Source organism: Meleagris gallopavo, chromosome 3 (genome assembly GCF_905368555.1).
Source record: "Meleagris gallopavo chromosome 3, MGAL_WU_HG_1.1, whole genome shotgun sequence".
NCBI lineage: Eukaryota > Metazoa > Chordata > Aves > Galliformes > Phasianidae > Meleagris > Meleagris gallopavo.
Genome location: NC_139406.1, coordinates 14,713,806 through 14,727,153, shown reverse-complemented (window position 1 = coordinate 14,727,153; position 13,348 = coordinate 14,713,806). Strand labels below are relative to the sequence as shown.

General features: G+C 44.4%; 1 protein-coding gene across 1 annotated transcript in view; it reads left to right on the top strand.

Annotated features, from left to right (window-relative positions):
* Nucleotides 1-7,102, top strand: part of PHLPP1 (PH domain and leucine rich repeat protein phosphatase 1) — a 133,776-nt gene extending 126,674 nt beyond the window's left edge. Inside the window, exons 15-17 of the mRNA XM_085220322.1 lie at nucleotides 322-516; nucleotides 2,949-3,177; nucleotides 5,061-7,102. Of these exons, the coding sequence (XP_085076448.1) occupies nucleotides 322-516; nucleotides 2,949-3,177; nucleotides 5,061-6,179 (1,543 nt within the window). The 3' untranslated portion in view covers nucleotides 6,180-7,102. The remainder of the gene's footprint in view (nucleotides 1-321; nucleotides 517-2,948; nucleotides 3,178-5,060) is intronic.
* Nucleotides 7,103-13,348: the final 6,246 nt, after the last annotated feature.

The window sequence follows — 13,348 nt, the reverse complement described above, 5'->3', positions numbered from 1 at the left end:
ATGCAGTTTCAGCTAATGATGTTTTGGATGTATTTCACCCCTGCAAGCTTGTCCCCTGTTTTATACAAATAAGAGACTTTTCCACGTGCAAAAAAGGAAGAAGAATCTTTAGGTCTTGGCTAGAATTTTCAAAAACAGCTCTCTCCCCATTTTAGCATTGTTGAATGGGCCTGCCTCTTCTCCACAGAAGAAAACAATTGTGAGGAGCTTGTGAAAAGAATTAGTGAAAACTGGCTCTCAGACCAGGCTGCGTCTTCTCAGAATGACAAGATGAGAAATCAGTGCTGCGTACAATCTTGTTGTTCTGCTTTGCTCTACTAGGTTGTGTGTGGCAGCCCTGTCAGCCAATAACTTCTGTGACAACAGAGAGGCACTTTATGGTGTTTTTGATGGTGACCGCAATGTGGAAGTACCATACCTGTTGCAGTGCACCATGAGTGACATCTTGGCAGAAGAGCTACAGAAAACAAAAAATGAAGAGGAATATATGATCAACACTTTCATTGTTATGCAGAGGTGAGTCTTGGATCTCAAACTTTTTTTTTTTTACCTTGTGTATGTTCATTGGGCAGCTTGTTCCTTTTCAGGTTGATTGTGTTGTTCTTCACTTGCCACAAAAAGTGAGAGGGAGAGAGGAAAAGGGGGAAAAAAGGTAGTTTCTGGCACCTTTGTATTCTTTCACTGCTTATTTTGTGGATATTGCCTTCTGTTCCTTTCGGATGTGAGGAGAAAAACCCCAACCTTTTTCCAGCTACCCAAACAAAAAAGGTATCCAACCTCAAAATTATTAAATATTTGACTAGCAGTTTTTCTCTTCTGTGTCTTGTGACTCTGTGTGGTAGCCAAGACAGTGGTATGAATTTCTTGATCATCTTTTAAATTTCCTTACTATTACTGCCTGCAGAGCTTGGGCTGATTCTTTCTCTCTGTACCAAGTCAGGTTATTTAAAGCTGTGCAAATATTAAAACATGCACTCTTGACTCCCTAAAAAAAAGAATCTGTCTCGGCATTCCTTTGACCTTCAGATGCAAGACCCATCTGTAAAGATTGTGATACAATAGATGTGAGTGTAATAGGAACTGTGTGTGGAGGTTTGGAGACCTGTGTGTACGTGCACTCTTCTTCACAGAACAAGAAATTGTGCTTGGAGAGACACTGAGTGGAGGAGGAGTATGAAGGGGACTAAGAAAAGAGAATGAAGAGGTCAGGGAAACAAAGGAGAAAGCTCTCAGATGAAGGAAGCGGATCAAGTTGAAAGTAGCAACTCTTGTCATTCAATTGCTGCAGCTCTGGAAGGGAAAATATTGAAATTCTGATATTGGGAAATAGAAGCAGCAGGATGGGGTTGAACCTTATAAACAGAAGCGAAAATGCTTCCTCGTATAATTGCTGTGGTTAGAGTGGTAACTGAGAAGGTTGCCATCTAATTAAAACCTTCAAGAACAATATAAATGTTAAGTACTGAAAGTGTTTACTAGTGGCTTTGTTTCCCACTCGTGGACTTTCACAGGAATGTATGCTCCTGCAAAAGAGCTGTATTTGTGGGAGGCAGGGCTCGAATCAAAGTAAGCTAACCATTCCTTTGGTGAACCAGAAATAGCATTCATTCTAGTTGCATGCAGCCATTCAGTGAGGATTATTACAGATACTATGCAACATTCCTGAAGTGCCTAGAAAAAAACAAATAAATAAACAGAAAAGAATATTGAATCTGGGTACAAGTTTAGTTGTGCGTTGTTTCCCCAGCATTTTGAATCAAAAGTTCTTGCCAGCTTTACTTAGCCTTAATGTAGATTTTAGTAGCCCTTGTAACTAGCTTTCCAGTACTTAATTACTGTAGGAGAAGGTCCTGATAAACAACATACTGGCAAAGATGGTTTTTTGTCTCCAGTCCTATTTCAGTTTACACAAGTAAAATTACTAGTATTGAAATGAATTCACATTATAATGACAGGATTCTTAAAACTTTAGTTTTATCCATGCTTCTTTTTCCTTGTTTCTGTTTAGTTTTTATTGTGACCCCTGCTAAAACAGCAAACAAATGTTTCAAAGCACCTATTTCATACAATCATAGAATGGCCTGGGTTGAAAAGGACCACAATGATCATCTAGTTTCAACCCCCCTGCTACGTGCAGGGTCACCAACCACCAGACCAGGCTGCCCAGAGCCACATCCAGCCTGGCCTTGAATGCCTCCAGGGATGGGGCATCCACAGCTCCTTGGGCAAACTGTTCCAATGCTTTACCACCCTATGGGTGAAAAAATTCCTCGTAATATCCAACATAACCTCCCATGCCTTAGTTTAAACTATTTAACAGGTTAGTAACCAACTTGATAACTAAAAAGCGTGCCTTCTTATGGTGAAATTAATAGCTACTGTGTTGTTTTGTCATTGAATCTTTGAAAGCATTATTTTGAAGGCATCACAAAACAATGAACCTCTGATTTCTATTTATGCTCAAAACTGGGATCTCTACAGTTAAAATTACTGTTTTCATAGTAAAATCTGTAGCTGCAGGAGCCCAAACTCTGGTTAATGCGACTTTCTTTGTAAACTCTACCTGTACTCAATTTATTAGCCCTCAACACTTTTCCAACCTTCTTTGTTTCCCTCTGTGTGACCTTTAAAGTAGACTTCTTTCAAATGCAGAGAAAGGGAGCTGACTGTGCGGCTGTTTGGAGTGCAGAGATTTTTCTAAAATTGATTCTAAGATTGGAGTATCTGCATCATGCTGCAAATAGCACACAGCTTGAGAGCAGTACGTGATGACTCTGCAGTGTTGCTACAGTGTCATGGTCTTCAGTGGAGACTTTTGTTTTTGTCCCAGTGATCCAGTAGTCAGTGTCCCGAGTGCTCGTGGTTGCAGAATAGCAGTTGTTTCTCATTAGTACCCATAACACTTGCTTTTCAGTTGAAGAACAATCTGTGTTTTGTTTAAATTCCAGGAAACTTGGAACAGCTGGACAAAAACTTGGAGGCTCTGCTGTCCTTTGCCATATAAAACATGATCCCATGGACCCTGGAGGATGCTTCACGTTAACCTCAGCAAATGTGGGGAAGTGCCAAACTGTTCTCTGCCGGAATGGGAAGCCTCTGCCTTTGTCCAGGTGTTATGTGATGAGTTGTGAAGAAGAACTGAAGAGGATTAAGCAGCATAAGGCCATTATCACAGAGGTTAGAGAACTCTGGTGTGGGTGAAAGGAGGACTGCTGCAAGTCGCAGCTTTCTTTGAGGATATTTGCATGGTGGTATTTGAAATTACACATCTGTATTTGTAATCTCTAAGAGATAGTATTGATAATGAGTTCCAGAATAGCGTTTCTCCTTTCAAGGTGATTCATATCATGCAATTAGGTTGTTTTTCCATCTAATTACCATGCTACATTTTGGTTAGCTTCCGAGGGGGAATTATTTTGTGAGCATGCTGTGGTGAAACAGGAGCTGACACCTTCCCTCTGAGATGATGAGAGCCAATAATGTGTTAGTGCTGTCATGAAGATCCTCTCAATCTAGAAAGATAAGAGCTGAGCACTTGCGACTATGCCATCCTTACTGCAGGAGAGTCCTTACTGCTGGCAGATTGGCTTTGTTGTCTGAGCTGTCTGTTCCCAGAGGTGCCCTCTGACAAGTAGCTCTCGAAGACAGCAGTTGCCTAAAAGGAAGAACCTATCCTTTGCTCAGTTGGAGGGCCATAAGAGAAAGCTATTTGCTGCCTTCTTACAAGCTTAAAGCCACCGTTGTCAGCTGTGCGTTGCCTTGTGTGACATATGCATAGGAACAGAGAAATATTGTATCCTCTCAATGGGGGAGAAAAGGGCAAAAAACTCACTGCTGTACAACCACGAGCAGGTGTGTGCGTGTAATAAAATCGTGTGCTTGTTCATCTTGCCAAGAAGAGGTGATGACTGGAATCTCAAACGTGACAGATTAGAAAGGAGTCACTCCAACATAGCGTGCATCACTGAGGCATGCTCGTTATGCTCTGTAAAGGAAAAGGGAAATTTCTGTGCTGAATCTTGAGATGACTCATTGATTTCATGCTTTGTTGATGGCTTATCGCTTCTGTTAGAATCTTAATAGGGAAGTTAACAAGCTGACAAGGTTTTAAAGGGGAAGCTTTTTTAGTCTTGGTTTGCTTTTCTGTGGTTACTTGCTGTATAATAACCACTACTGTCATCAACTGGACCAAATGAGCGTAAATCCTCACCTCTGCTCTTCATCTCAAACACACAATTAGTGGGCTGCAGCTCTCTCCACAGGCTGCCAACTAACCAGGCTTGCTGTTTCAGATGCTCGCTGTGCTTATTCTGTCAGCTCAGATCCCAACCAGGACAGGATCCTGGGATTTGGATGGGCATGGGATTTACTTCTCAAATATGCCCATTTTTACTGGTGTTTTCCCTTCAGATGTTATTCCTCCTCTTTTTGGAAATGTTATTTATAAGTGGAAGCATAGTAAGCAATTAGAGCATGTAAAACATTTCACTACGGTGCAGCTGACTGCAAAATGCAGACTTGCTCTCTGCTGCATTTGACTTCCTTCATTTGAAGCTTTTTAAAATGAACTTTTGTTTCTGAAGTGATGAGCCAAGATGAAACCTACAATTGTTACACCTGCAAGAGAAGAGTCATAACTGAATGACCTGCTCCTATATCAAATAGAGCTGTGTGCAACTTTGCCCTCTATAAAGCCAGATATTGTGGGCGGAGGAGGAACAAGTCTGACTCATGGATAAAACATTAGTCCAGTTGGCTCTCACAGCTGCAGGAGTGGAATAGATGGGTCTTTGTTGCAGACTTTGTTGCTTTGTTGGTCTGCATAGGTGATGCTGATGACAAATCAGTAGGGTGTAGGAGGCTGAGTGCAAGGTTACAAAGCAGCCGTCACTGTGTTCCCATTCCAGCTCTGTCTCCTTGCAAGTCGCTTTTACATTTGCCCATCAGTAAACGGCTGTAATGGGGGTACTGCAAAAACAAACAGAGGTAAAACGCGGGGAGATGGGAGTGCCGTGTATCTGTCTGCCTTGTTTCCAGTTTTCTGTCCTTTCTAATTTCAGGATGGCAAAGTAAATGGTGTGACAGATTCAACGAGAATCTTGGGATACACGTTCCTTCACCCAAGTGTTGTGCCACGTCCTCACGTCCAGTCCATTACCTTAACTCCACAAGATGAGTTCTTCATTCTGGGGAGCAAGGGGCTGTGGGACAGCCTCTCCATGGATGAGGCAGTGGAAGCAGTCAGAAACGTGCCTGATGCGCTGGCAGCTGCCAAGAAGCTTTGCACTTTGGCCCAAAGTTACGGCTGCAACGACAGTATCAGTGCGGTTGTGGTTCAGCTCAATGTTACGGAGGACAGCTTCTGCTGCTGCGAACTTAATGGGGTCCCACCCCCCAGCCCAGGCATTTTCCCCCAGTCTGTCAATGTGGTCATCAAGGACAGGCCAGCGGATGCTCTTGGGATGCCATCTTCAAGCAGCGGCATGGCTTCGGAGATCAGCAGCGAGATCTCCACCTCGGAAATGAGCAGCGAGGTGGGGTCCACAGCCTCTGATGAACCTCCGCAGGTAGCCATGAACGAGAGCAGCCCGGCCTACCCCGGGGAGCAGCGCTGCATGCTGCATCCTGTCTGCCTGTCCAACTCCTTCCAGCGGCAGCTCTCCAGCGCCACGTTCTCCAGCGCCTTCTCCGACAATGGCCTCGACAGCGATGACGAGGAGCCAATAGAGGGGGTGTTCACCAACGGCAGCCGTGTGGAAGTGGAGGTGGACATCCATTGCAGCCGAGCGAAGGAGAAGCAGCTTCTCCAAGTGCCTGTGGAAGCCAGTGACGAAGGTATTGTCATCAGTGCCAACGAAGATGAGCCCGGCCTTCCCAAGAAAGCCGAATATTCTGCCACAGGCACAATAGGGCGTCGGAGGGGCAATGGCTCTGTGGCACCCCAAGAGAGAAGCCATAACTTGATTGAAGTTGCAACAGATGCACCGCTTAGAAAAACAGGGGGATATTTTGCTGCTCCGGCACAGCCGGACCCGGATGACCAGTTCATCATCCCACCAGAGCTGGAAGAAGAGGTGAAGGAGATCATGAAACAGCACCAGGAACAACAACAGCAGCAGCAGCAGCAGCGGCAGTACCAGATGGACCATCTGGCAGACTACTACGATACGCCACTATGACCCATTCTAGTGCTTGGAAACGAACAGATGAGGAGATTTGAGTGCAGGACCCAGTGGGTGCACACTACAGCAGGGGTTTCCCTTCCACGTTTCCTTTATATACTTCCTTTTCTTTATCCTGCCACTACAGATAACTGCAGCTTTTCAGTTTGTTAGGTTTAATATTCATTGACTTTCTTCTAGAGATGCTTTACCAGTAAAGTTTAAGATAGTTAATCTTCCCTTAACATATCAAATGTAAAAACAACAAAAAAAAATAATAAAAAGGTTTAATATATTGCTGAGAAACAGATGATGATGTAATATTTTTTAAAATGGCTTGTTTGTTTTGTTTGAAAAGCAGGGCAGTAGCCAGTGCTAAATGATTTAAGTAATATTGTAATACTGTATTTCTTTGAGAGAAAAGGCTTTTTTTGGTCTTGAAAATGATAGACATTTGTAGAATATGGAGACTAACTCCTAGGAGTTGCTTTACTCTTTCAGGTGACTTAAGTCACTGAGATTCACTAATTTTCTCTGAGAGAACAGTTGATTGGGAAATTACTGTAAATAGCTCAGTGTTGTATAGTGATGCTTACATGTTTTGTAGCCTTGGCATTAAGGACACAACCTGAAAAACTGACCTTTTTCTTAAGCAATTCTTTGGGCCGTGGTCATTGAGCATAGCGAACAGAGCGACTGCGTACAAGTTAGCTAGAGTTAGATGGTACAGACCATTGAAAGAAACCCACTTTTTCCTCTGGTCTCTTTCTATTCTTTTACAAACACGTTTTATTTGTGTTCCTTATTGCTGCCACAACCAGCATGATTGTATAGAGCTCATTTGCTGTAGAACATTTACAAACCAAGAGTTATATTAAAGCCGAATGCACAAATGAACATGTCATAATTTTTGTTATAATAAATATGAAATTTACAAATGATGTCTGCTTTTGTCTGAATAGCTGAGCAGCAGTCTTCGAGCAGCTTGCTGTAGATCATTATCATACCACAGTCTGTTTAGACTGCGGCGGGTTAAAACTTTTCCATCTCAGTGTATGCTTTTTCTTACAGTAACTGCAGAACCTCACGTGTACTCTTAGAAATTTTAGCAAGGAAGTCATCCAGTGGCTGTGCAAAATGCCCTTAAGAGATGCTGGGCAACAATGAGGAATTAGCATAATTCTTTTGTTTCTCAGTACAAATGGAGCACTATCGATTTGCCCTTCACCATAGTATTGACAATATCAGAAGACTGAAGAGGAGCGGTGCCCTGAATCTATGCCATTGGGACTGAGCAAGTGAAGGTAGGGATGATGAAGGGATAGGGGCTAAGAAAGGGAGCAAGAAAACACAGGATATGAGAGGGGAGGAAAAATTGAAGGTGGAGAAGAGCTCAAAGTTAAATACATAAACTCAGATTTGGTTGTACATGTTAAATGAGTGGCAGTTTGATAGCAAAAGGGCATTTCTTTGTGAATCCTGCAGGAAAGGACCCTCACCCTTCCTCAGTGTTGCCTCCAACAAACTTTCTTTTCCTCCTCAGTCTCTAAAGATGAGGTGCAGATGGCCAAAACTGAGAGCACACTGAAGCCGCCTGCTTACAGCATGGTCCCTTTTAGAACTGCATTCCTAAGTCAGAGCTTTTGTAGCATTGAAGTGACAGGATTTGGGCAGAGCATTTCTCGTCTGTCTGAAGAAGACATTTGTATTAGTGGTCTGTCTCAACAAGTCACAGTGTGAGGGATTGATGCGTTCATAGGGCCTTCTTGTTCCCCTTCCTGTAACTGGATCAATAGGTTGGCTGTCTGGGAACATCTCTGGAGAATTCAGTGTTTTTAAGCAGGGTGAAGGGTATTTTGTTCCAGTTTTAAAGGGGAATTTGGAAAACAAGGTACAGTTTTTGCAACTTACGACTTTTCTCGACATCTCTGCCCTCTTTCACAAAGGATGTTAATGTATTCTTATCTGGTGAGCACTGGAGCTGAGGTCACTGACTTCATTTCAGAGCATTGCTTGTACGTGAGTTTATGGTAAAGTGTGCAGTGTGTTTTAGACAGTTTGAGCAATCAGGAATTACCTGACTTGAAAAAAGAACCAGATTTGTTAGCAGAATTGGGATTGCTGTAGCAGGGGTAAGGCAAAGGGGCTGCAGAGAAGGGAAGGCTTTTGACTGAAGGAAACGTAGAGCCATAGAGCCACACTACCTTTATAATCAAACCTTTTGAGTCCTCTGAAAGTTGCCAGCAGCCGTATCTATGACAAACAAATGCACGGACAGGAGGAGGTAGATAGCTGGAGGCAGAAAAATGAACATGGTTGCATTGTTTGCCTTCAGATAACTTTATATAGGAAGATATGATGGTATTGAGGAGATACTCTTTGCTTGCATGCAAGTCTTTTTTGTGGCATAAAAGCTTTTTCATTTTGCTTTCTGCCATAGTGCTCTTACATAATGCGTTTTGTTGTGCATGAGCAACCCGTTGGCATGAATGCTTCTGCATTCAGAGCAGGGGCTCCTCATTGGTAACCAGTGCTGTGGTGCTGCTGCCTTCCTGTGGCTTATTGCTTTCGGAATGAGCAAAATATCTGCAGAGTATCTCCCTCATTACTGGAGATAGTTGTGCTGCTACTGCAGTGCCCCATATGTTATCTTTTAAGCATTCTCTTTGTAATGATCTCAGCCTTCTTGATAGCCGTTGTGCTTTCAACTCATACACATCATGTTCTAGCAAATTGTACGTGTGTATTTTCCAAAGCGTGATGCTGTCACTTCGGAAGCACATCCAGGAGGGAGTAGGCGTTACTGAGGTGTCACGCACCTTCAGAAGTCATTCCTTAAGAATTCCCCTGACGCCAGCTGTTCTCTAGTGATATCTGAATGGATAGCCTTTGTGTTCAGAGGCGCATATGCCCTGAATCACTTCAGTCAGCCCCTCCAAGGGGATGGTGCTTTAGCCAAGATGGAGTAAAATCTGGGTTCTGACAGTAATAACGCTGTAGAACAGTGGCCTCCACTCATCTCTCTGAGAGGCTGCAGTTTGCCTTGCCAGGTGACACAGATATGTATGATTCTGCATCTCTGCACCAGTCACTGATGATGTCTTTTGGCTTCAGACTTGCAGCTTCGGGCTTGGAAATATTCACTGGAGTGGCTCAGTTGGAATAACCCAGTGCCCAGCCTGCAAATCAGGGGTGTAGAAAAGCTTGAGTTATTTCTAGCAATGCAGTAGGACTTAAAGGAGCAAATAAAACAGCATCCTTAGCCCAGTCAGCCTGCTTTCCCTGGACGTTGCTGCTGTGGATGGAGAGATGAGCTCGTCTAACAGGAGATGACCCTTGAGCTTTAAGTTGAGCAGATCTGAGCTTATGCTGGAGTTGGATCCCAGGCTTTGGCTGGGGGGGGGATATGTGGCCAGTGGCTGGCCCCAAAAGAATCTTTTGCGCTCGACTGGAGCCAGGACTTCAAGGTATCTGTAAAATGACTGTGTTAACACTTTTCTCAGTTAACCTGCTTTGCAGTCCTGCCTTGTTAATTCAATTGACTTGATTCAGGGCCAATTTGTTGCGGTATTGTTGGATTAATCGATTTGCTCCTGACAGATCCAGTTGTTACCTGCATGATGGCACTTGCTGTGCAGCAAGGACCTGTGGGATGTGCCTGAATGGGGATGTGCCTAAACCTGCAAGTGCTGGAGGCAGGGACGGGCAGGAGCGTGAGGGCACAGCAGTGCTAGGAAGCCACCGTGTAATAATGTTGATTGAGACCATGGCCTGTAAGGCATCAGGCAGGACCAGACAGACCTCCAGCAGGGGAACCCCAGTGCTGTGGTACTGTCTGGAGTTGATGCTCTGAGCATGGCATGCCATTCTCCTCTCCTGTTGGATTTAGCACAGCTGCACAGAGAGAAGTCCCTGTGTTTTAACAGTGAAATCATCACCGCTGACTCACAGAACAGATGGAATTGTTTCTCTGGTTCAATGTATGCTGTGGAGTGCTTTAAAGAAAACTAAGACGCAACTATGGGGGAAGGCTGGTACAGCAGAAGTGTGTGAGTCAGTGACTTGTAAGATGCTATTTCATTGTAAACACTACAAAGGAGAGACAGGAGAAAATCCGTGTGGTTAATGATTCTCTTAATCCCGAAGAACTGCATACATACAAGGTAAGAAATGGCTTTCAGGCCTCTCTTTGTAATTGAAGCTGAGCTTTTGTACGTAGGGTAAAAATGATGTGTTGCTGCTGTCTTTGCTAATTGAAGACTACAGGGGCTCCCCCTTGCGTTACCACGGGATGGGAGAATATGGCTTCGGCTTCCTTGCCAAGCGCCCAAGTGAAACCCGTGCTCCTACGTCCTTGCTCACACCTACAAATGAAACCGTTCTGGAGCAGCCTTGGCTCAGCCCATCACTCCTCACAGCAGCAGCGCTGGCAGCAGCAGGAGCTTCCTGGTAAGGTCAGGGCAGCCGTGCCCACAAGACACATTCCTGTGATCCCCAGGAAGGAAAAACTTTCCAACTGCTTGTGTGCCTCAATAGTGACTGTGCACACCGATCATCTCCAGTTAGGAAGTATTAAGCTCCTTAGTTTTCTGTCGCCAGCTCTTCCAATGTCACGTGGCTTCCATCACTCTGTGCCAAGAACCTTGCCTCTACATGCTGAAGGCTGGGAAGCTGCTGCCTTGGGTCCCTCACACTTTGCAGGGAAGGGCTGTGTGGGCATGAAGTGCTGTGGGCGTGCAGATGATGGATTTAGGCATCGCTTGGTACTATAAATCTGGGTACAGTGGGAAGCCTATGAGTAATGCATATGCGAGGCGCACAGTGTATTCACAGCTAATGAACCTCCAGTGCTCAATAAGCAGCTGGGTGAATCTCAGCCCTTTTTTTCCTCCCGCACTTCAGCTGTCCTTGTTTAACTTGGACGGCAGTATGGGTTAGCAAAAACTTTGACGTTTTCATACAGATGTCTTAACCTCTCTGCTAACGTTTCTCACGTAGTATTTCAAAGCCTGTTTCAAATGTACGGTCCACACCTGTGCCTGTCTGTCTTGTGAGCCTTTGTACATTCTGTTGAGAAGCTAATTACCTGTGCATGGATGCTTTCCCCTCACTTAAGCTTTCCAAAATGTCCTAGGAGCTTCAGCAGCAGGTGCAATGTGTGCTAATGGCACAGCTGGAGATCAATAGCCCATTTGTAGTAATGAAGGGCATCCTGCGACTTTCCAGTCCTGCACTGTCACACGCCAAAACCAATTCCATCAAATGCAGTGACGATCTGCAGACCTTGCAAGGAGCCTCATGTTTTATTTATGACGGGTGATGGTGAGCATCTGTGACACTTTTATGCTGGGCAGGCATTAAGCCTCTGTAATAGATTGAATGCCACCTTTTCCTGGAGATGGATGGATGTGAAAGAGGTGAGTAATGACGAGTGTCCCAGCTGTCATAAGCAATGTGGTTATGGTCCTATTTAATAACCTATCGGAGCACTAGGAAAGGAGATTTGTAAGATCTGCAAATGTAATTGAGAGATGGGAGTTAAAGAAGGTCCATTTTGTAGTTAGAGCTCAACTTACAGTCAATCTGAGTTGAGGCGGAAAATTGCCAGGAGACAAACTCAGATGAAGGTAGATTTGCACTGGGGATAAAATACATGGATTACAAAGGAACAATCTCCATTCAAACTGTTCTTCAGTTCTCTAATCCCTGTATGTATTCTCATCACTTTGAAGCAGTTTCTCACGTAAAGTGAGATTGCAGTTTCCGTAAAGCTGAGCTTCAAATTCTGCTGTCACACAACCGGTTTGTGTTCAGAGTTGTTTCTTCACATCAGATACACTCAAACTGCCCTGGAAAAGGCTCAAGTCATGGTAAAAGTTAATATATTCTGGGAATGTTCACAGTCCTTCTAGCTGTGATGGTTTTATGGTTCCAGATGAGTGAATTATTTAGTAACTGTAAAGGTTATGTTGAGCCTATTTTCAGGAGCAAATATCTTCATTCTCCGCTGGCCCCAACCCCCACAGTTTTGCCTTTCACATTGAGAAAGAAGCAGCTCGCATCTTGGGATGCTAATTTGCTCCGTTTTGGAAAAGATTTTCCCCAGACTGAATTAATTTTACAACAATTATTTGAATAAAGGCGATAGTCAGGCAAATGGATGCTCAGACAGACACAGCCCACCAGGATGAACATTTCACAGCAGTTTACGCAGAGCAGTGGGATGCAGAATCAGTGGTATGGTCTCTTTTTTTTATTATTTCATTAACACAGACATCTTAAATATCTGTGCCCTCTGCTTCCTCCTTGGAACAAGGCAGGGGAAGGCATTCTGTCAAAAAAAATGACTTCATATTTCAGTGCTTTGATTGAGATCATCTCTCTCCAAGGCCATGGGAGGGGTTCCTCTGTGGATAATGAATGTCTATGAGCTCAGATGGGATTTTTGCTCCCAGACTGACCGAAGCTGTTTGCTCCTGCACCAAAGCAGACAAGTGTGAATTGATAGTTTAAAACTAACAGGAGTGCAGAGTGACTTTGAGATAAATCATCTACTGTAGTCAGCCCAGTGCCTGACACCAGGGAACATCCGCAGTGGGGCTTTTCTCCTGCCAGGTAGATCCAGCCTTGACACATGCACCTGTCCCCTAGCACCTGCAGAGGTCAGGGTAGTGGCTCTTTTATTCCTCTTTCTGAAGCTTCTGAATCTGCTCAGCTTCCCAGAAGGCTTCCTGATGTATAATGTTGAAAGTCTGTTTGCCCACAATGCAACCCACAAGAAGTGTGGGTTTGGCCTTTACCTAACACAGATTGTCTGTCCAGACCCCCAGGCCTAGACTTGTGGTGGGCAGGGATCTTGGTTTCCTCTGGTTGATATATTGCCTGCCCTGAGGAGAAGGAAAGCTTCTTCTTCCCTGCTGGAGTCCTCCAAAGAGTATTCGTGGGATTTGTACTCTCCTCTGCTACACTTCCCTCAGTAAAGGTGAGTGGAGAAACTGGCCGTCACTGGCCCTCTAATGGCTCTGGCTTCCTTTGTGGACCCTCTGCTTGTGGTGTGCTGCTCTCTGTGTCCTGGAAGAAACCAGCTTTAGTGATGGATTGCACTAGATGGTCTCCAGAGGTCCCTTGCAACCCCTATGATTCTGTGAGGGGTAGAAACAAGGTCTCTGCACGGAGAGATGCTTCAT